Below are 22,282 nucleotides of genomic sequence, written 5' to 3'. Positions count from 1 at the left end.
GTCGCGTGTAACCAGTGACTCGGCCAATGGAAATGCTCGAGGGCCCAGAAACAGGGAAGAGACGGAGGGAAGGGCGGAGATGCCTGTCACGTGCGGCCAATGTAGGAAAAGCAAGCCCTCCCCCTAGTCTCCCAGGTTCACGCGCGCACCACGAGAGCCCAGGGAAGGAAGGCGGGGCTAGTCTGAAATACCAATGGAAGCGAGAGTAGGCGGGCTCGCGCTCAGACACAGGAGGCGGGGCTTCCCCAGCTGGGCCAATGAGAGCACGAGGCGCTGGGCGGTCCTTAGGCTCTAGAGGCCGGCACATGGCGGACGCGGCACTGTTCGAGTTTCTGCACACCGAGATGGTAGCAGAGCTGTGGGCGCACGACCCAGACCCCAGCCCCGGGGTGAGCGCCGGGCCCTGGGGGTGGGGAGAAGGGGAAAAGAGGCACGGGCCGAGGCAGGAAGGCCAGATCGAGGCCGCGGGCGGCGCAGGTCGAACTCCTGCCCGCACCTGCCTCGCTTAGGTGACCTCGGGCGACGGCTTCCTCCTCTGCAAAGCGGGGGTCGCAGCAGGGCCAGCCTCGCGGGTTACTGCTAGAACTGAACGAGACAGCTCGGAGTAAAGCCCTAAGCTCAAAGCCTGGCACAAAGTAAGCGGATAGTAATTAGAATAAGTATGATTACTAGCTATATACTGAGGACTTACTGCCTGCGTCCCTCACGCTGGCTGTGAAAGCCGATTATTCGATTTCTCTGTGCCTCATTCCCTGACTTGTAAAATGGGATCATAACAGCACCCAAGACCCAAAGTGAGGCATTCATTCATTCGACAAACTTACTGAACGCCTGCTGTATTCCAAGGACTATTTTCCTGTCCTCGCGAAGTTTACTCTTTAATAGAGAAGTCAAACAATAAATAAAAGTAGACCATGCCACCAGCTAGTGAGAAGTGCTGTAAGGAAAAGTTAAGTAGAATCGAGGAAAGAAAAGGGATGGATGGTGGATGGTGGAGGAAGGCCTTTTCTGAGGAATAGAAGGGGGAAGGGCATTTGGAAGGGGGCAGGAAGTCTTCCTCAAAGCTTAGGGTAAGAAGCGTGCTTGGCAGGAGTTCCCGTCGTGGCGCAGTGGTTAACGAATCCGACTAGGAACCATGAGGTTGTGGGTTCCATCCCTGCCCTTGCTCAGCGGGTTAACGATCCGGCGTTGCCATGAGCTGTGGTGTAGGGCACAGACGCGGGCCCGGGCCCGGGCCCGCATTACTGTGGCTCTGGCATAGGCTGGTGGCTGCAGCTCCGATTAGACCCCTATCCTGGGAACCTTCATATGCCACGGGAGCAGCCCAAGAAATGGCAAAAAGACAAAAAAAATTGCTTGGCAATTTGGAAGTTGATCCTTATAAAAAATAAACGCTCACGGAGTTCCTGCCATGGTCCCTTGGACTAAGAATCCTGTCAGGGTGGAGGTGGGGGTTTGATTCCCAGCCACACACAGTAGGGATAAAAGGATCCAGGGGCTAGGATTCAACTCTTGGCCCCAAAACTTCCGCATGCAAAACTTCCGCATGCTGCTCGTGTGGCCATAAACAATAAATAAATAAATGCTCTGACTTTAAAGCACTAAGTGCAACATCAACCCTCAATTATAAAATGTTTCCAAGAAGAAAGGGTGAGGGAGAGAGCAGGAACTTAGTAAGTGCGGGGGCTGTGCCCACTTTTTTCATTATTATTCCTTTTATGATCTCATCATGTACATGCAAGACACTTTTATTGGCCTAGGTCTTCTTCCCCATTCGGGAGCCCTAACAAGGGTGCTGCTTGTTATCATCTCAACAGGGTTTTTTTTTGAGTTCATTCATTCAATGAACTGTAAAACCTGCAAGGTGCCAGACCCTGCCCTAGGCTCTGGGGATTACTCAGCAAATTGTGCAAAACCCTTGCCCTCCTGGAGCTTACACTGTAGTGAGGGAGACAAGTAAGTGAACAGATTTTGCACATTGAGGAAAATGCTGTGAAAAAGATAAAGCAGAGGAGGGGGAGTGACTGGCCTGGGGGCTGGGGGGAGGGTGCAGGGTCTCAGCACCCCATCCGTCCCAGCTTTCAAACCCGAAATCCAGGAGTCCCCAACCTCTGCTTCTACTCCCTTGCCTCCAACCATCTGCCAAGCCCGGCCTGTTCTGCTGTCTAAATGTCTCCATCTGTCCCCTCCCTGCCCCACACCAGTCTCCTCCCTCATTTCCCAGCGTATTCCACCTGTCACCTCGTCACTGCCCTGACACCTCTAAATCCTCCTGGTCTTGGCTCAAATGCCCCTCCCCCAGGAAAGCCTTCCCTGAGGGCCCCCCCCCCCCCCCGCCCCGTGGAAGTAGGTATCCTTGTTCTGTTCGCACAGCCCCCTCCCCATATCGCATTGAATAGGGAGCTGAATGATGTCTCCGCACAGTCCTTTGATTCTCAGCTGCCTCCTCTGCCAGGCTGCAGGCCATGTGGCAGGCAGCAGGTCCTCAGTGTGGATGTGGGGAGGAAGGGCGCACAGCCCCTGTGCCCTGGAGGAGGGTGGCAGGGACGGGGATTTATTCAGTACTGTGACTGGTAATAGCCCCACCACCTGCCCTCCTGGGCCTCACACTCCCGGATTTCATTCGATCCTCCCAACAACCCACAGAGGTCAGCGCCATCCTCCTCGCTTTGTAGATGAGGAGATGGAGGCATTGATGGATGGAGTCCTCACTGTCAAGTTGCAGAGTCAGGAATGTAACCAGACCTCCCACTTCCAGAGCCTGGGCTATAAACTCTCGCTTGTCTTAGCACATCTTCCTCCGGGAGGAGTGTCATGGGTTTCTGTGCCCAAGCAGGAATGGGGAACACGCGGCTACTGAGGTTTGCGCAGCACAGGGTTTTCAGAGCACGAGTGTGCCTGGGACCCTCAGCCTGGCAGTCCCCCCGTGCCAGGGTCCCACGCCAGAGATTCCCATGGAGCTGGCCTGGCGGGGGGCGGGGGGGTTATGCTGGGCATTGGGCCTTCCGGCTTCTGGGTGGTCCCTGCACGTAGCCAGAGTGATGACTGTCGCCGTCTCCCCAGGTTCCCTCAAGCCAGGGAGCCCCATCTCTCAGAGGCACATCGTGGGAAGCTGCTGTTTTCCCACAGTCTCTTCTCTGCTGCCCCTGCCCCTGCCCCTGCCCCCGGCCTAGTCCAGCAAGCATTCTGTCTGAACCACCAGCAGGCCTCCTGTTTCTTGGACACTGATCGTGTCTCCAGCCCAGCATTTTATCTGATTTCATCCTCAGAACAGCCCTCTGATGTGGACATTATCATCCCATTTTACAGAGGAAGGCGGGCTTTCCCACGCCACCCAGTCCCCCAGCAGAGACAGAATCAGGACTCGGGCATCCGCTCCGGAGCTGCTCTGGAGCTCCTCGGTGGCGTCAGGCCTGCCCCTCCCACCAGCCCCAGAGCTCCTTGAGGACAGGGCCCAGGGGGTTGGGGGGGGTGCTGGCTCGACGCTGTCCCCACAAGCTCAGGCGCCCAGGAGCCACAGTCCTCCTTTAGGGCTTTCTGATTGCCCGGTCCTGCCTGGTTACCTCTGGACGGTTACAGGTTGTAGGGAAGCCTGGCTGGAGGAACCGGGAGTTCAAAGGGCCTTTGTTATCAAAGCAGGAGAAGTTCCAGGAGGAGGAGGAAGCTGTGGTTTCTCCACCTCAGCACCTTCGAAGATAAGGGGAGCCTGTGGGCAAAGGAGTGAACTCCTCTGTGTGCCTAATGAGCTGTCATCCACTGGCTGTTGGCCCAGGAGCAGCCGTGCTGCCACGTCCAGCGAGCGCCCAGGCCAGCCCTTTGTCCCAGGAGGGCCTGCGGTGGGTGTAGCAGCCATCAGATACGGCCCTTGTCCTCCGGCAAGAACCTGGGAAGCCAACTGGTTCCTGGCAGAGAGGACAGGACGGGGGCAAGTGCCTCTGAGGCTGCGGAGCCACTGGTGGGGTCTCCGTGCGGGAACTGGGGCTCTGTCCTGAGAGCCAAGGGACCCGTAGAAGGTTTAAACTGAAGTGAGCCAGGTTCAGGTTTACTCTTTAGAAAGACCTCCCTAGCCACGTGGGTGAGAAGTGGATGGAGACTGGGTGGGAACAAGCGCCGCCGCCGCTGCCGCTGGAGCCCGGAGCCTGGAGCAGAGGCTGGGGACAGATACAGGGGTCGGGGGAGGAGGGACAGGGCGAGCTCTGAGAGGGTCCGGGGAGAAGGCGGAGTTTGGCATCGTTTGGGTGGATGGTGGGGAGAGAGGCCAGGGTGACGAGGTGGGGGGTGCTGGCTTTTCCCCTCTCACTCAGTCACTCAACACACTTCTCTTGAGTCTCGCACTCGGGGGAAGCAGGAAGTATTCCCTCCTCCCTGTGTTTTCATGAGGGCAGGTTAAGGCAGGAACCAGGGCTGCTCCTTCCTAGTGTCTGCACAAACCACCCTCCCCGCCCCAGGCCTGGCACAGAGTGGCTCCGCAGGTGGGGGCCGAACCGCACAAACCGTGGGGGCAAGGCAGGCCGGGCACTGCAGGCCAGGACGGGAAGGGGGCACGGTTGGCTCTGCTCGTTTTCCGCTCATCCCCATGGGAGCTCTGCGGCCCTTCAGCCTGAACACCTGAGCCAGCCTTTAGCTGCGCTCCTTTGCCTCCTGCGTCGCATCCAGCTTCCCGTCCTGGGCGCGTAGAATTCCAGACATTCGGGATCTCGTCCAGGTGTCAGCCTTTTCTCATTGTTTTTTCTAATTTGTGGTTTTTTCCCTCAACAATCTGTGGGGTTTAATCCACCTTCCAGACCTGTCTTTTTCTCGGCTCCCTTGTGAACAAACGTTTCTTTTGGCTCCCACGTTTTTCATTTCCGAGAACTCGTCCTGTCCCAGCATCCCTTCCCTCGGGCGCCGGTGCTCCTGAGTGGGTACCCTTCGTGCCCACGCCGATGAGCCTTCCCCCAGGGGGTCCCCCTCCCTGTTTCTCCTATGATCCCGTTTCCTCCCAGTGGGGCCAAGGCAGGCGTGGGGAGACTAGAAACACACCGGCTCTGGGCCAGGCTCCAGGCTCCGGAGGCACAGATGGATGGGAGAGCCCTGCCTCACCCTCCGTAGAAGGATGAACCCCTAGCATCTGGAGAGAGATTCGCAAGGACCAGGGTGTGAATGCTGCCAAGTCCCGGGAAGTGGCTTCTGCCGCCTTCCTCCTCCACCCTCTGCCCTGTCACCCTGTCACCCCCTGCCCTTCCCTCCCTGCCGCCCCTCCTCCTTCCTGCTCGCCTCATCCCCATCTCCCAGCCGTCCCAAGTCTTTGCCATTCAGCAGATACTTAGCTGGCCCCTGCTGAGGGCTGGGGACTGTAGGGCCACCAGCAACAGCACTGCAGAGCGACACAGCCGCAGCGGCCTCCAGCGCCGGGGACGTGGAGGCGCAGGACCACTAGGTTGCTTGCTCCAGGGTCGTGTGTCCAGCCGGCACCAGGGCCAGAATTCAGACTCGGGCAGTGTAAAGCTCACCCGAGGGAAGCCCCCCCGCCCCAGCCCCCTGGCCGGGCTGAGGACCCTGCTGGCTCTCTGGCACTGGCCCGGGGTACCTTCCCTCCCCAGCCCCTCCTGGCTTAACTCTACCTGCTTCCTCAGAGGCGTGCGCCCTGGCTGCACAGCCTCCATCCTTCTTGGCAGCCACCCGAGATGGCCACGAAATCAGCAGGGGCACCACCCGTTCCCCCCACCCCCAGCCTCTCCCCCGCAACGCCAGCCCCACCGGGACAGGGACTGTGTGTTTCCTCAACCGCGCTGCACATCAGGAACCTTTGGGCAGCACTTGTCGTCACACGGGGAAAAGGCATCCTCTTCAGCCTGCTCTCTGGGGCCCCCTCCCCACCACGACCCCACCTCAGGGCCTAAGCCACGTTCTCAGGCTTTCCCTAGCCCCTCTCCTGCACACCTGGGGGGGCGCCCTCAGCCCTCCCCCGAGGTTGCCATCCCCGGGGCACCTGTCACCCCCACTAGGCACGGTTAGGCAAGCTCCTGGAGGCCATGAATGGGGGGTCTCGGGGTCCCCCCTGTCCCCTGGGAAACCCTCCGGACACAGATGCACTCTCCGGCAGAGCCTGGCCCGCCAGGAGCTGCCCCCTAGGAGGAAGGCAACACAGCAAGGGCAGAGAAGGCTGGCCGAGGGCTGGGCAGCACTCCGGGTGCTGGGCTCCGTCAGCCCACAGGACCGAGTCCTCCTTTGTGGGGTTTCCCTTCCAGCCCAGAGCTGCTTCCCCCATCAGCCAAGGCCTCCTCATGCAAAGCTGACAGATGCAGAGCCGGTGACAATGATGGTAATGCTTCCTGGGCCCAGCCCGGTGCGCCTGGCTTGTATTCACCAACTCCCTTAACGGTCCTCATTTTACACGCGAGGCACCTGAGGCACAGGCGGGACTCTGCCCCAGTCCCGCAGCTCGCACGGGTGGGGGGCTGATCTGACTCCTGACCCCGAACCCAGCCGCCAGGCCCGTGGCCCCCTTTGCATCTCGCGCCCCGGGCTCAGCTCCCACACATCACTCATTAGTCACTGGCCCTCCCTGAGAGGCGGCCCTGCTGTGCCTGCGGGAACCGGAGAGCCAGTGTCATCCAGCAGGAAACTGTCCTCCCCCAGGCCCGGTTCCTGCAGGAGGAGCACGGAATGGTGGGCCAGGGCCTGAGTGTCGCGCAGCCTAACTGCAGAGAGGGACCCTTGCTCTGAAAGGCAGGCCACCTCTGCTCAGGCTTCCCTGCTCCCAGCACACCCCCAGGCAGGCCTCAGCTCCCGCCACCTCATGAGGACAGAGAGCCATGGGGGTCACCCTGGATGCTCACCCCTCTGCCACCCACGCTCAGGATTTTTTTGGTTTTGTTTTTTTCTTTTTAGGGCCTGCAGCACATGGAGGTTCCCAGGCTAGGGATCAAATCAGAGCTGTAGCCACAGCAACGTGGGATCTGAGCTGCTTCTACGACCTACACCACAGCTCTGGCAATGCAGGATCCTTAACCTATTGAGTGAGGCCAGGGATCGAACCCACATCCTCATAGATACTAGCTGGGTTCTTAACCCGCTGAGCCACAACAGGAACTCCCCTCTGGGAGGTTTTACCTAACCCCTCTGCACCCTGGTCTCCAGGTGTGAAATACAGCCTACCTTACAGGGTTGTTAAAGTTTGTGGGTTTTTTTTTTTTTTTTCCTGTCTTTTTGCCATTTCTTGGGCTGCCCGCAAGGCATATGGAGGTTCCCAGGATAAGGGGTCCCGGCCTACGCCAGAGCCACAGCAACGTGGATCCGAGCTGCGTCTCCAACCTACACCACAGCTCAGGGCAACGCCGGATCCTTAAGCCACTGAGCAAGGCCAGGGATCAAACCTCAAACCTCATGGTTCCTAGTCGGATTCGTTAACCACTGAGCCACGATGGGAACTCCCGGGGTTGTTAAAATTAAACAAGGGGATTTGTACCAGGCGCCTGGCACAGCGTACACTCACTGTCCGTTCAGCATCTGTCTCTTGTGCACCTCCAGTGGGCCAGGCCCCGTACTGGCCACCACAGGCTGTCCTGGTATTTCTGATGTCCCTGGTGCAGGCCCCCCTCCGTCGGCTCTCTCCAGGTCACACAGATTGAAAACAGGTCACTCCTCCTCCAGCTATGCCATCCGCGCGCCCGGGCATGTGCAGACACCAAGTGCAGCCCTCCCGCTGCCCCTGTCCCTGTGCTGCAGCCTCTCCACCGTGGGGACCTGGCCTGCCCTCCAGAAGGCCACTTGACCACCACTGCCTTCCCGAGCAACCAAGGGAGCACTCCCCTCCACTGAGCCCCTGCATGTCCCTTCCAGAATTTTTTTTTCTTTTTTTTTTTTTTTTTTTTGTCTTTTTAGGGCTGCACCTCGGCATATGGAGGTTCCCGGACTAGGGGTCTAATTAGAGCTACAGCTGCCGGCCTACACCACAGTCACAGCAACGCGGGCATCCGAGCCGTGTCTGCAACCTACACCATAGCTCACAGCAATGCCAGATCCTTAACCCACTGAGCGAGGCCAGGGATTGAACCCACAACCTTATGGTTCCTATTCGGATTCGTTAACCACTGCGCCACGATGGGAACTCCCCTCCCAGAATATTTTAAGGCTTGATGATCACAACTGACTTTCACAGCTTCCTGCTGGCCAGGTCCCATGTGAGCCCCTGGGCAAGTCACCTTGGGCTTCCGGGACCATCACAGTGCTCCCCCAGACGGGTTGTAAGGGTGGACACTGCAAGTGCAAACAGGAAGCGTTGGGTGTCCTCAGGGCCGCAGCTGAACCAGAGCAGACCGCATTTCTCCTGGATCGAGGGGGAGCGGGTCCTGAGGGCTGGTGGGGGCCGTGGAGGTGTGTGAGGGAGTTGAGGAGTCATGGGGTGGAAGGACAAAGCCAGCCTGTCCGGCGGGCCCTGCAGGAAGACCCTCCCCACCCCTGCCCTGGCGGGGATGGCGGGTCCCCTGGCCTCTGCTACACCGGGTGGCTCCCGGTTGGAGGTGGCCGAGGCCCCTGAGCCTCTCTTCCTCCACCTTCTAGGGACAGAAGATGAGCCTGTCGGTCCTGGAGGGCATGGGCTTCCGCGTGGGCCAGGCCCTGGGCGAGAGGTGAGAGGTGGTTAGGGCCTGAGGTTGGGCCCCTTCCTGGGCGCACCTGGCGGGCGGGCAGAGTGCGTTGCTCCGCACAGGAACAAGCCTGGCTCTCTCCCTCTTCCTCACCCGGGGCCCCCCAACCCAGCCCCGGCCCACTGTGTCTGCTGCCACCCCCCAGGTTGCCCCGGGAGACGCTGGCCTTCAGGGAGGAGCTGGATGTCCTCAAGTTCCTGTGCAAAGACCTGTGGGTGGCCGTGTTCCAAAAGCAGATAGACAGCCTCCGCACCAACCACCAGGTGACAGCCAGGGGATGGAGCCCAGAAGAGCGGGGCGGGGACCCCCATGAGGGGAAGCGGCGGCAACCCCCCCGCCCCGGACCTGCCCAGGCTGGGAGGCAGGCGCCTGGGTTTCCCACGGCAGCCACCGCCCCCTGGGCACCTCTGCACAGTACTCCCTCCGAGGGAAGGCAGGAGGCTGTGGTGGGCGTGGCAGCTATTTCCAGGCTCCCAGGATGAGACCCCCTGGGGCTTGCGGCATCCGGCCTCGGCCTGACAGCCTCGGCCTGACACAGCTTGTCTCGATCTGGTCTGAGCTCCCATTAGGCGCCCACGCCGTGCCTGTGCCCGTTCCCCAGCTGAGCTGGCCGCTCCCCGGGCCTGGGCTGCAGCCACCCACCCGGGAAGTAGCACGACCAGCGGGGGCGGACACTGGGCCCGGCTGGAAAGGTCCTTGTGCCGCTTTAAAGGACAGGCCGGGACTGCAGTGGCTTTGAGGGAAGGGTCCTTCCAGACCTCAGTGCAGCAGGGCTGGGGCACTGGGCCCTTGCTTCCTCTCCCCCCACCAAAGGCACAGGCGCCACCCCAGCCCTCACGGGCTCCTTCTCCGTCCCCAGGGGACCTACGTGCTACAGGACAACAGCTTCCCCCTCCTTGTCCGGATGGCCTCAGGCCTGCAGTACCTAGAGGAGGCACCTAAGGTACAGGTGTGGGGGTGGGTGCCAGGGCCCCAGCCCCGGGCAGCCTCTCCCCGCAGTGGCCCCCCGTGGCCTGGCTGCTGGCCTGCCCTCTCTTCCCTTGGTGACCTGTGTCCCCTTGCCCCCAGTTCCTGGCCTTCACCTGCGGCCTCCTCCGTGGCACCCTCAGCACCCTGGGCATCAAGAGCCTGGTGACCGCCTCCGTGGCAGCCCTGCCTGCCTGTGAGTTGTAGGGGGGGGTGGGGTGGGGGTTCCCAACCCTTGAGTGTGGCCAGGGGCCCCCTACTCCTGGGGCCGGGCCACCCAGCCCCATTTCACAGCGGGGAGTCTTCGGCCCAGAGAGGGTGAGTCACAAGCCCAGGCCACACAGCTGGTGCCGCCCATCCACGCCCCTGCCCCCGCCGTCCCCCAGCCCGGAGGAGAGAACTGTCAACGAAAACCTGTTAGTGGTTTGGAACGTTCTTCCCAGCACGGGAACCCAGGTGACATGACGGAGGTCACCCTGGTTGGCACTGTGATAACGGACTCCAGAGGCAGCCAGGCGCCCGGAACCTGTGGCCCATGTGACGGGGCAGCCCCCGGGGCCCCCACAGGGCCCTCTGTCAGACAAGCCGAGGCCCCATCCTTAGCCAGAGGCGGCCTGCAGCTGACTCTCCAGCCCCCTCTTTCCCTCTGCTGGTCCCCAGGTACACTCATCGCGGGGGACCTAGGGCCTGAGTGGGCCAGGTCTGAGCAATACATGCCATGGACGCCTGTGCCAGGCCCCACCCTGGCGACCTACATGCTTGGCCTTGGTGCCCCCAGTCACCCACACAGCCCTGGGATGCAGGCCAGGTGGGAGGGAGCATCACCCCCTTAGACCAGCGAGGAAACAGGCTGTGGGTGCAGAGCAGGGCTGAGCACCTCTGAGCTGCTCGGGTGCTGCCCGGCCCCTCCGACTCCAGCCTCACGCTAAAGCCAGATCTTCTCTTCCAGGTAAGTTCCAGGTGGTGATCCAGAAAGCCTGAGGAGCCCCAGGCCCCACACCCCGCTGAGCCTCACCCCACCCGGACCCCGGCCGATGCCTGTGGTGAGGGCCAGAGGGCCGGTGCTGGGGAGATGGGGGTCCCACCGCTTCAGGGCATCACAGGTGCTGAACAAACGGGTGTTGCAGGGAGGTGGGGCATCCCAAGGCAAGAGGGTCCCTGTCACAGTGGGGGCAGGTGTGGAGGGCTGCCCGCATCAGACACGTCCCAATAAAGATTCTGTACGTGGAACTAGATTCATGGAAGATGGGGGGGTCATGCTCAGTGCCAGTGGGGGCGGGGAGGGCATTGGCAAAGCGACCGTGTCACAGGTACTGTGGGGGAGGCAGAGCACCCCGTGTGGCTCCCCAGCCCTCATTTCCTCCCCTCCTGGGTCCCCCTGCGCCCCAGCCTCTGCCCCAGCCCTGAGGCTTGCCGCCTCCGGCCCCGCACACCTGGCAGGGGAGGGCGGCCCCTGGCGCCGACAGCCTCTCCAGCATCAACAAGTCCAGGGCTGCTCTCTGCCCAGCAGGGGCCACGGAAGGGACCTCTCCCTGGGTGCAGGGCCAGGGGCCCCCGGAGCGCTCGCAGGGCTGGGCTGGGCTAGGGGCTGCCAGGACCGAGGATGGATGGAAGCGGGGTGCGTCACTCTCAGCCCCCCCCCCAACTCCCCAACACACACATGCTCCAATACACACTTCACGTGCCTGGCAGACACAGCATCATACCCAGAACAGCGGCCTGGGTGACGGGTCCCTGAGGAGCTCAGCCTCTGCGCGCTCGCCCATCCCCGGCCCCCACCTCCCTGTTCACATTCATAGCATCTGGGGCCCTCCTAGAGCTGGACTGTGCCGGGCTCTGCCACCTGCTGCCTGATGTGGGTAAGTACCCCTGTCTCAGAGCTGAAAACCCAGGCTGGGGTAAACCCCAATGGGAGGAAGGAGGGTCTCCTAGCTTAAAACACCCCCAGCAGGAGCTCCCACTGTGGCGCAGCAGGATTGGTGGGGTCTTGGGCGCTCTGGGGCACAGGTTCAATCCCTGGCCCGGCACCGTGGCTTCGGGATCTGGCGTTGCCACAGCTGTGGCTTAGGTTGTGGCTGCAGCAGATCTGATCCCTAGCCCGGGAACTCCGTATACCCTGCGGCAGCCAAAAAAAAAAAACCCTACCAAACAACAGTGACAACAAAACACCCCCAGCAGGGGCGGGAGGTTCCCCTGCCTCCACAGGGACCAGCACAGACACCCCAGCCAGCCCTTCTCTGGCGCACACAGCTGAGCACCACAGCCCCTGGCCTGTCTCCACGCCTTTGCACATGCTGTTCCCTTCCTGGGCTGCCCCACCCCTGGCCCACTCCCCAAACTCCTGCTCCTTCTTTCGTGTCCAGCAGCCACCTGGCCCCTGCTGAGCACCCTGTCCCTGGAGCGGTTACTCTGGTCCAGTGCCCGCACCCCTGGGTGGGCCTCTCGGCAGCCTCGTCCTGCCGCGCCACTGGGTTTAGGAGTTTACCTCCCGCCAGTCTTCCTCTTGGGTCCCTCTGGGTCCCTCTGGGTCCCTCGGCTGGGTGCTGGCACTGTCCAGCACAGAGCCTGCAGCTAAACTGTCCTGTGGCGGGGGGGGGGGGGCAGGAGATTGGGGGACTGGCTCAGTCCTGCCTTCAAGAAACCCAGGGAGGAGTTCCCGTTGAGGGGCAGTGGAAACGAATCCACCTAAGAACCATGAGGATGAGGGTTCGATCCCTGGCCTCACTCAGTGGGTTAAGGTCCGGTGTTGCCAGGGGCTGTGGTGTAGGTCACAGAAGCGGCTCAGATCCAGTGTTGCTATGGCTGTGGTGTAGGCCGGCAGCTGTAGCTCTGATTGGACTCCTAGCGTGGGAGCCTCCGTATGCCTCAGGTGCGGCCCTGAAAAGACAAAAAGACAAAAAAAAAAGCAGCCCAGGGAGGGAGATTCCCCCCTCTCAGACACCTGCTGGGCCCCCCTGATGGGGCTGGGGCACTGGAAGGGGGCAGAGTCCTGAATTGGTGGAGGACAGAGAGGAAGAAGCTGCTTGAAGGCCTGGAGGCAGGAGAGTCGCCCCGGGGAGGGAGGGGCCGTGTCTGCTCTCAGGGGAGCCCTGCAGGCCGGTCAGTTCCCTCTTCCCTCTTCCGGGCGCTGTTTTGTGGGTGTCTCCTCCACCTCTGGGGGCCTCCTGCCAGCAGCGACCGCAGGGAGACAGGACTCTGGGGGGGCGGGGGGCATGGTATCTAAGGCGCCTCCTGCCAGCCCCACCCCGCTCCTGCCTCAACTGGAATGTGTGCAAGGCGCCTCCACCTACCCAGCAGGAGGGAGCAGAGCCCAGTGTGCGTGCAGCTGAAACCCTGAACCACTGCCCGCAGTGCCCGGCTCTGCCTCCCTGAGACCGGGGGCAAGGACTCCGTGGGTCCAGGCCTCTGTGTCCCCATCACTCCCGCCCCACTGGGGCAGGGGCAAGAGGAAGGGGTTACGGTAGAAAAGCATGTATGCTACGTGTGGCTTCTGGTGAGCCTGGTACGTGCACACGTCGTCAGCATTTTATGCGAAGCATTTGGAGCAGCTGGTAAATGGGCTGGTTGGTGCCCGCGAGCGTGAGCTGCCGGTGTTGCTGTGTGCCGGGCCCTGGGCTCCGTGGACTCCTCCTGACAACCACGAGAGGCGGCCACGGCCGCCGGCCCACTCAGCAATGAGGAAGCCGAGGCTCAGAGAGGTGAAGTCACCTGCCCAAGGTCACACAGCTGGGCCCTGGAGGAACTGGCCTCTGAACATGGGATTGCATCCTCTGCGGGCCCGGACTCCCTGAGGCTCCGTCCCGGCTTCCTTCCCTCCCAGGGCACAAGTGCCCAGGCCCTGTAGGCCCTGTAGGCCCTCCGGCGGGTCCTGCCCCAGGCAGCACCGAGGTGTGCCGTCTTGGTCCCTTACCTGGGGTACCGAGCAGGGAAGCCCCCCCCTGGTCCTTGAGAGCAGAGCGCACAGGACAGGGCGGGCATCCTGGGGAAGGGGCGGGGACAAGGCGGGCAAACCGGTCGGGTGGCTGGGCTCCCAGATCCAGGGCCTCTCAGCAGTTGGGCCTGTGCTGACGCTGCCTGGCGGTGGGGCTGGCACAGCAGGTCAGCGGCGGCGGCAGCGGGGCAGGGAGCTGGGGCGGCAAGGCTGCTATCAGGTACAGGGGACCCCAGGCTAGGGGGATGGGCAGCGGGCAGGGGCCACACCCCTGGCCCCCAACCCTCTCTGACCCCGACTCCATTCCCACCCCCAATTCCTCTGGCCCTCGGCTTCCCCCGTCCCTGCCTCCAAACAGCATCCTTCCCCCCCTTCTGCTCTGGGCTCTTCACATTTGAAACCCAGTGCACCCCAGCTTATCCCCAGTTTGTGAGCCTCTCCCCAGATTGGACCATGCTGACTTCACCTGTTCCCCTCGAGTCCCCCACCCTCCAACCACTCACGGTCCCCAGGGTCCCAGCCCTGAAATTTCAGCAGCTCGGTGGCTCACTGACCCCCACCTCTCACCGCACGGGTTTCAAGTTCCTTCAAAAGGCACCAGCCTTCATCTCTCACCTCCCGCAGCAGTGCGCACCCCCAGAGCCCAGTGCCCCTCTGACTTTCCTCGGCTCCCAGCCCACGTCCACTCGGCACCCCGCTGTCCTCTCTGAAACTCCCAAAGCTCCCAAACACCCAACCCTTGGAAATCTCACCCACCCCAAATTACCCCCTAACACCCCCTAACCGTTCCCTGTGCTCCTGCCTCGGGCCATCCCTCCCTGTCCTGCCCTCTCACTGTTACTCTGAAGGGCACCTCTGCCCTACGTGGGTGACCCAGGACCCTAAAATCGGGGGTGGGGTCTCATCCATCCCAGGGCCCTGGGAGCCGTCCCCTGGGTGGGATCTTACCGCTGGTATCCAAGGGGCTGGGTGCTGAGCCCGGCCTCTCCCTCTTCCCCCTCTCCAAGCAGGCCCCCGGCCACCATGCACAAGCACTGCACCGTCCACTTCTCCAAGGGCGCCCTGCCCCTCCGGACCCCTGCCGAGGCCTATTTCTTGGACCCAGAGTTGGGGCACCAAAAAGGTAGGGGTGCAGTGTGGGGGAGAAGAAAGACCTGTCGTGGATGGGCAAGCCGGAGAGAGAAGCTCCCAGCGCTTACTAGAGAGCCATCTGCATAAGGGACCCTGAGCGAATGTGGGAGCCCAGGCTGGGGGTGCCTGCAGGGGAGGCCCACCTGGCCTGCCCCTTCCCTAGCGTGGGAAGAATTCCCTCCCCAAATCGCCAGGCCTGGGGGGTGGGGAAGCAGCACGGTGGGGGGTAGGAGAGCCAGCCCCGACCCCACACTGAGTGTGGATGGACCAGGCGGCATCCAGCCTGCCGTGGTGACCTGGTGACCGCAGGTGCTCCTGCTTGGGGGTGGCGATGGGACAGTTACCTCCCATTAGGGCTGATCCAGCCTCCTTGGGGCCTGCACCTCCCAGGGCAGCCCCGCTTCCACCAGCCTGGTCTGAGCCGAGGTGCGAGGCTCACCCCTCTCCCCAGTCGCCACCCTGCCCCCTTTCCCCTCCCATCCCTTCAGCCTCCTCTGGGCCAACCAGTTCAGCTCCCAGTGGCTTCTTCTCAGTCCCCCTCCCCCACCAGGAGACACCCCAGGGACTGAGGAATTTAGGGTAGCAGGGACTCCGCAGCGTCACCCCCCAGCCCCTCCCCTGGGAGAGCACAGGGCACGGCCTGGCCCACACCCCCTCCTCATTTTCTCTGGCTTCTCCCAACCTCCACCTCAACACCCGACCTGGTTCCTGCCAGGGCCCCTCCGGGGTCAGGGACCCAGGCCCGGTCACCCCCTACTTCCTTCCTTCCAGGATGCTGTCGCCAGTGGTGCCATGACCCAGCGGCACCTCAAGCCCACAGGCCCTGTCGGCCGTCCCCCCAGGTGTGCTGGCAGCTGGCCTACCACGGCCACCAAGGGGGTGGCGGTGTCTGTCGCCGGGGCCCCCAGGCCCCCATCCTGCAGCAACAGCAGCAGCAGCAGCCCCAGCCCCCACCTCCCAGACCCCTGCGGCAGCGGCTCTGCCCTACTCTGGGAGCACAGAGGGGGCCATCTCCAGCCACCACTGCCCCCAGGCAACTGGCCAGCGCCCTCCAGCCGCCCCCCGCACCCACCACCTCACCCACAGCAGCACCCGCCATGGCCAGAAGCAACCCAGCCCTGCCCTCCGCAGTCGGCATCCTCCTGGAGCCCAGCAGGCCCACGGAAGCCCGGCCCCTGCCCACCCCTTCAGCCTGCGGCTCCTTCACCTCCTACAACTCCGGTGCTCACCCAGCCTTCCCTTCCCAGGGCTCTGTTCCTGCCGCCTCGCTTCCTGCCTGGGCCTGGGGCCTGCCCTCCTCACCCCTCACCCTGGTCCCTGACCTTGGGCCTCAGGGCAGCCACCTCGGCTTCACCTGTCACGATCCAAGGCTTCCAGGCCAGGCCTGTCCGAGGTGCCTCTGTCCCGGCTGGCCCACTTCTCTCCCTCTGCTGACACCCTCGCTCTGCCTTCTCTCTTCCTGGCCCCCACCTCCGGGGCAGGGGGCTGATGAGCACCGGCTTGCTGGCCAGCTCTGGCGTGGGGGAGACAGGTCAAGGGAGCAGGTGCAGCGAGAGGGAGGGGCTGGGGGATGGAGGGAGCACATGCGCGCCCCCTCATTCATTCTGTGACTCGGTACCGGATGCAGTGCAGGGCCGGCTCTGTTCTGGGGGTGCCACAGCGAGCGGGGCAGGTAGAGACCGCTGCACTCACAGAGCTCACATTCTATTGGCTGTGAGGGCGGGGATACAGGGAACTCGATAAATCAGGTTCAACAGTGTGCCCCCAGGTGATGATGGGGCTGGCAAAGAATCAAGCAGGGCGCATCGGGGGTTGCAAAGGAAACAGGGCCATCAGGCGACATGTGAGCAAAGATGAGGCTGTGCTCTCAAGTACGGGGCAGCAGGATCAGCAAAGGCAAAGACTCCGAGGTGGCCTGTTCAAGGGACAGCAAGGAGGTCTGGGTGGCTGGAGCCGCGGAAGGGAGGAGGAGAGGGTCAGACAGGGTCCAAGAGGGCAGAGGGCAGCCAGATCCCGGGAGCCTCATGGCCAAGGTGAGGGCCTGACCGTCTCCCCCCTGGGGAGGTGGGAGCCACGAGGGACAAGATGACTCAGGATCTGACTGTAGGAGGCAGGGTGGGAAGCAGAAGTCCAGGCCAGAGGTGCTGGCAGCCTGACCAGGGAGGTGGCAGAGGACTTGGGGACACGTGCTGGTTTCTAGGTCTGGTTTGAAATTAGAGCAACAGGAGTTCTGGTCATGGCGCAATGGCAAGGAATCCGACAAGGAACCATGAGGTTACGGGTTCGATCCTTGGCCTTGCCCAGTGGGTTAAGGATCCGGAGTTGCCATGAGCTGTGGTGCAGGTCTCAGACGCAGCTCAGATCCTGCGTTGCTGTGGCTGTGGTGTAGGCCAGCAGCTAGAGCTCTGATCCGACCCCTAGCCTGGGAACCTCCATATGCTGAGGGTACGGCCCTAAAAAAAAAAAAAAAAAGAAAGAAAGAAAGAAAAAAAAAAAGGTAGAGCAACAGCTAAGCGGGGACTCAGCTCCAGGTCAGGCACAACCTCAGCACAAGAGCCTCTGGGCCTCATTTCACATACGGGGACACAGACGCTCCATGGGGTAAGGTCAGCCAACGATCAGGCAGAGCAGGCTCAGATCCTCCCTGGCCACCACCTGCCACCTCGGCCTCCCAGTTGTGCCTCCAGGCCAGGCCCCTGGCGAGGGACAGATGCTGCAGCCCACAAGGCTTCCATGAAATCGGGCGTGTCATCCTCACCGTGCCCCAGGAGGCTGGCTCCGCGCCCCCACTACCAAGCGCTGCCTTTCCGGTGCCCCAGCTGCGGGTCTAAGGAGTAGTGCTCAGTGGGCGCCCTCTGCGGAGTGGACGCTGGAGCGCTTGCACACCAAGTCCTAGGACCCGGATTTATACTTGATCCTGAGCCTTCAAGGGCCACTCCAGATCACAACATTGACAGAGGGCCTGCCCTTTGGCACCCACACTCCCTGGCATCTCTGCGCCCCACTTTCCAGAGGAAGGGACTGAGCCTCCTAGGGGCATTGCTCTGCCCGGGTCATGCGGGAAAAGGTGGTGGGGCCAAGACCAGAAGACGTGTCTGCCTGGGGGCAGGGGCTCACGGAGAAGGAGAGGGACCAGGGTAAGCGCTGAACAGGAAGCCAGCCGAGGAGCCTCTGGGGGTCGGAGCCTGTCCGTGCTTGAACCAGGCTAGCCAGCAGGAAGGAACTTTGCAGTGTGGAAATGGGGTGTCTTAAGTATTTGAGGGCGTGGCGTCTCAAGAAAAGCCCATGGGATTTTTTCCCCATGGGAACCATGAGCCTGGGGCCAGGGCAGCCAGGTGCCCGCACACCCCTGGGCCAGGGCCAGGGGGCATCTAGCCTCCCAGGCTTGGTCTGGTGGAGCTGGGGCCCGGGGCAGGGGCACATCGGGCCCTGGAGGAGGGGGCTGCCTGCAGCCACAGAGACCTCTGGCCGGGGGGGGGGGGGGGTGTGTTTAACCTGAGTCACAGCTGGGAGTCAGGGAGGGGGCTGCCGGTGCAGGCAGGGGCTGGGGGTGGGCACGGGGGAGGGCGGAGGGGAGGAGGGTGGTGCCCGGGCAGCCTCGCTGACTCAGCTCCCCCCCTCACCAACCCCGGCCCCCAGATATCCTGACAGAGGATGATGTGTACTGCAGCTGCCTGGCCAAGACCCTCTGCCACGTGCCTGTCCCTGTGACCGTGGGTTTCTACGCCCCCTTTGGCTGCCGCCTACACATGATGCTGGACAAGATCACAGGTGAAGATCTGTGTGCTTGGGGAATGAGGGCCGAAGGGAAACGGAGCCTCTGGCCCCTGCCCTGCCCCAGGCTTCCCCAGACCCGCTTGCCCCCGAGGCTGATCCGCCCCAGTCCAGGTGCCCAGAAGTAGGCCTTAACCAGGCCCCTCCCCACGCCTCTACTCCACCTCCTCCCCCCCCCATATCCCTAGCAGGGAATCTTTCTAAAATACGCAGCTAGCCCTGTCCTTCCCCTGCTCCAAGGCCTTCCAGAGCTCCCCAGCACCCGAGGGGGAAAGTCCAGCCTCCTCCCTGAGGCCGCAGGCTCCTGCCGTGTCCTTCCTGGCCTCTGTGCTCCTTCGACCCATCTCTTCTCAGCCCAGGGCCTGGTGCCCTCAAGACTCCCACCAGATGCTCCTAGCTCAAGACCGCAGCTGAAACTGGGCCAGTTTGGCGGCAGCTCGGCCCTGGTTCAAACCCTGCCAGAGCTCAGACCCCAGCCCCGGTCACGGCCAGAGAGGCCCGTGGTGACTCTTGCCTCCATGGGCCCAGCCCTAGTGAGCATCTACTGAGCAAGCACACGTCCTGCCCCCGTGCTGTCACAGAGCAGCCAACAGGGTCCTGGGAGGAGGAAAGATTCGGCTCGGAGGCAAAACAAAACAGTCGTGGGCAGCTTCGGTTCTGCATCGGGTGACTCCGACTCATGCCCTCTGGTTCACTCACTCGCCTCACAGCAGGCAGATCCTGCCCCGACCTCTCATGATCCATCCTCCCAAACATTCCCCCAGCACCTCCTCGGCATCCAGGGAACACAGGGTGACCAAACATCCGGGGCCCTGCCCTTCCTGGGCTCACAGACCAGCAAGGGAGACAGACCTGTCCCCAGACCGGGATGACCCAGAGTGGGCAGGGCTGGGGTGGGGGAGCCCAGGGTCACCTGACCCAGCTTGGGGGGTCAGGGAAGGCTTCCTGGAGGAGGAGACGGCTGAGCTGAGAGCTGGAGGAGGAGCAGTAACCCAGGAAAAATTGGATCGAGGGTGTACCGATGCCACCCAGCATTTGTCTTCCTCAGCACTGGCATTCATTCTTTCATTCCTTAGACCCCTCCCTGCCCCTACCCATCCTCTCTCCTCTGTGGGCTCCATTTCTGCCCTCCTCAGACGCTTGCCTGCTCAAGCCTGGCCCCAGACCACGCCTTCCCGCACTTCGGCACCTTCTCAGCTTTTTGCGACAGGCCCCAGTTCTCCGTTGACCCTCCAGGCCCCCCTCCCGGCGTGAGCCGGGTCTTGCGGCTCACGCGGTGCCCCGCGCCCTTATCCCCCGCAGCGCTGATGCAGCAGGAGGCGACCCAGCGCGAGGCCGAGGAGCTGCAGCGCGTGCAGTGGCGGCCGCGGCCCGTGCGCGGCTGGGGCTTCCCGCAGCTGCTGTGGTACCTGGTTTTCCTGCAGCCGGTCATCACCGAGGTGCACCTGCGGCGCAAGAACGTCAAGTTCCTCTTCATCCGCTTCAGCGCCTGGCAGTACGCGGGCACCGACAAGCTGTGGGCCGGCCTGGTGACCACGCTGTGCGAGGGCATCCGCCAGCACTACGGCGCGCTGCCCTTCAGCGTGTACTCCGTGCTGGGCAACAAGCCGGCCACGACGCCGGACTTCTGCCAGCGCGAATGGCACTGCCGGCGCCGCGTGTTGCTGGCGTTGCTGGCGCTGCTGGCGCGCTGGGCCTGGGCGTGGGCCTGCTCTACCTGTCGGTGGGCGCCCGTGCGTCGGGCCACGGGGGCGCCAACGGCAGCCTGCTCCGGGTGTTCGGCAGCGCGGCCACCACGCTGTCGGGCTCGGGGCTGCTCATGGCCGTGTACTCGGTGGGCAAGCACCTGTTCGTGAGTCAGCGCAAGAAGATCGAGCGGCTGGTGTCTCGCGAGAAGTTCGGCAACCAGCTGGGCTTCATGTGCGAGGTGAAGAAGGAGGTGGAGCTGCTCACCGACTTCCTGTGCTTCCTGGAGATCTACCAGCGGCGCCGGCTGCGTGTTGTGCTCGAGGTCACCGGGCTGGACACGTGCTACCCGGAGCGCGTGGTGGGCGTGCTCAACGCCATCAACACGCTGCTATCGGACAGCCACGCACCCTTCATCTTCATCCTGGTGGTGGACCCCAGCATCCTGGCCGCGTGCCTCGAGAGCGCCGGCTCCATGAAGGGCACGGCCGACAACGGCTACCTCTTCCTCAACCGCACTGTCACGCTGCCCTTCTCCGTGCCTATCATGGGCCGCCGCACCAAACTGCAGTTCCTGCACGACGCGGTGCAGAGCCGCGACGACCTGCTCTACCGCGAGATGACGCGCAAGCCGCGGCCGCCGGGCCGGGGCGGGGGCCGGGGCCGGGGCCGGGGCGGCGAGGGCGCCGAACTCCTGGCGGTGGAGACTCAGCCCGGGGCCCAGCGCGCGCACAGCCTCATCGACGCCGAGGCTGCGCGCTGCATCCAGGAGGCGCTCTTCTGCCTGCACGACGAGCGCGACTGCCTCTACGAGTACGTGCCCGACAACGTGGTGTCCATGCGGCGCATCGTCAACACCGTGCCCATCACCGTGCGCCTGCTGCAGCAGCAGCAGCAGGGAGACTCCGGGGGGCCGTCGCCGCGCCAGGCCGTAGCTTGGGTCGTGCTCGCTAACCAGTGGCCGTGCCGCCTCAGCTGGGTGCTGCAGTGCCTGGAGGACCGGCAGCAGGCCGGGGGCGCGCCCGAGGCCCGCGCGCGCCTCTGGGACGTGTTCTGCGACAACAGCCGCGAGCTGCACACCATGACCAAGGCACTGCAGAACGTGCTCGACCTGGACGGCGACCCCGAGCTTTTCGAGCGCTTCCTGGGCACCGACTTCCCCTTCACCGTGGCCGAGGCGCAGAGCCTGCTGCGCTGCACCGTCAACCTGGACCACTCCATCCGCCGCCGCATGGGCCTCATCCGGGCCGTCAGCGCCCTCAAGCCGCCCAGCCCGCCCAAGTCCCCGGCCCGCGACGCCCCCCATGCAGCCAACGGAGCCAACCCCGCCCCCGGGGCCGGGCACTCCCCTGTGCGGGCCAGGGAAGCCCACGACCCCCGGGACAGGGCACACGCGGGCAAGCCCAGACCCACGGCCTGAGCGCCCTTCACTGGGGGAAATGCAGCCCAGGTGGGCTTGAACGGAAGGCGCAGCAAGGGGCAACACCCGTCTGCCCCCCATGAGGGTGCAGGGGGCCTGACTGGCCCGAGGCCCAGGATCCAGTGTCCGCAATGAGGCCTGCGGTGGCCACATTCTCCAGACAAATCCGTGAGCCAGAGAGAGATATTGGCAGTAGCCATCGGGAGTGGGGAAGTAGGTCAGTGCCAGCGTCTGAGCCGGGGCAGAAGGACCCATGAGAAATGTGGGGTTCAAGCGCAATAAATGAAGATGTGAAAGCCTCGGATTGGTCTTGGTGCCCCAGTCTCCCAGGCTCAGCGAGGGCTGGGGACCGGCCTGCCCTGTCCTGCCAAGCCCACTTCATACCCGGGAGACTGGCAGCCTCCTGGCTGGCATCTTGGCAGCAGAAGGGGCTGCGGGGGCGGTGGGCGAGGCCGCGGAGGCAGGGGAGATGAGATGAAAGCCAGACGGATGTGCCGGTTGACTCAGGCAGTGAGAGCGCCCAGGCCTCAGGGGATCCAGGTCCTTGTCCCCACACCCTAGCTTGCCCCTCTGTGGGCAGGGCAGGTGCTGGCATTTCCGAGGGCGATGTCCCTGGTGACCTCAGCAGGCTGCTCCACTCTCGGGGGTGGCCCCTCCCCTGGTATAATGGGTTAGGACTCCCTGGCACCTCGGTCAGCTGAGGCGGGTAGCGCCACCTCCCCCCGACAAGTAACTGTCTGTCCA

General features: G+C 63.2%; 2 protein-coding genes across 2 annotated transcripts; both read left to right on the top strand.

Moving 5' to 3' along the window:
• On the top strand, positions 236-10,826 carry TRAPPC6A (trafficking protein particle complex 6A). The gene is made up of 6 exons (XM_021094535.1): positions 236-389; positions 8,545-8,612; positions 8,776-8,893; positions 9,490-9,573; positions 9,699-9,792; positions 10,546-10,826. Exons 1-6 carry the CDS (start codon positions 258-260, stop codon positions 10,575-10,577), a joined length of 528 nt encoding a protein of 175 aa, XP_020950194.1. The 5' UTR covers positions 236-257; the 3' UTR covers positions 10,578-10,826.
• Positions 10,963-21,837, top strand: NKPD1 (NTPase KAP family P-loop domain containing 1). The gene is given in 6 exon segments (XM_021094534.1): positions 10,963-11,455; positions 14,535-14,650; positions 15,430-15,879; positions 18,298-18,429; positions 19,735-20,115; positions 20,118-21,837. Coding segments are annotated over 5 exon segments (2,484 nt in total). The 5' UTR covers positions 10,963-11,455; positions 14,535-14,550; the 3' UTR covers positions 21,539-21,837.

The sequence above is a fragment of the Sus scrofa genome, chromosome 6, assembly GCF_000003025.6.
Source record: "Sus scrofa isolate TJ Tabasco breed Duroc chromosome 6, Sscrofa11.1, whole genome shotgun sequence".
Lineage (NCBI taxonomy): Eukaryota > Metazoa > Chordata > Mammalia > Artiodactyla > Suidae > Sus > Sus scrofa.
This window is presented reverse-complemented; position numbering and strand designations above follow the sequence as displayed.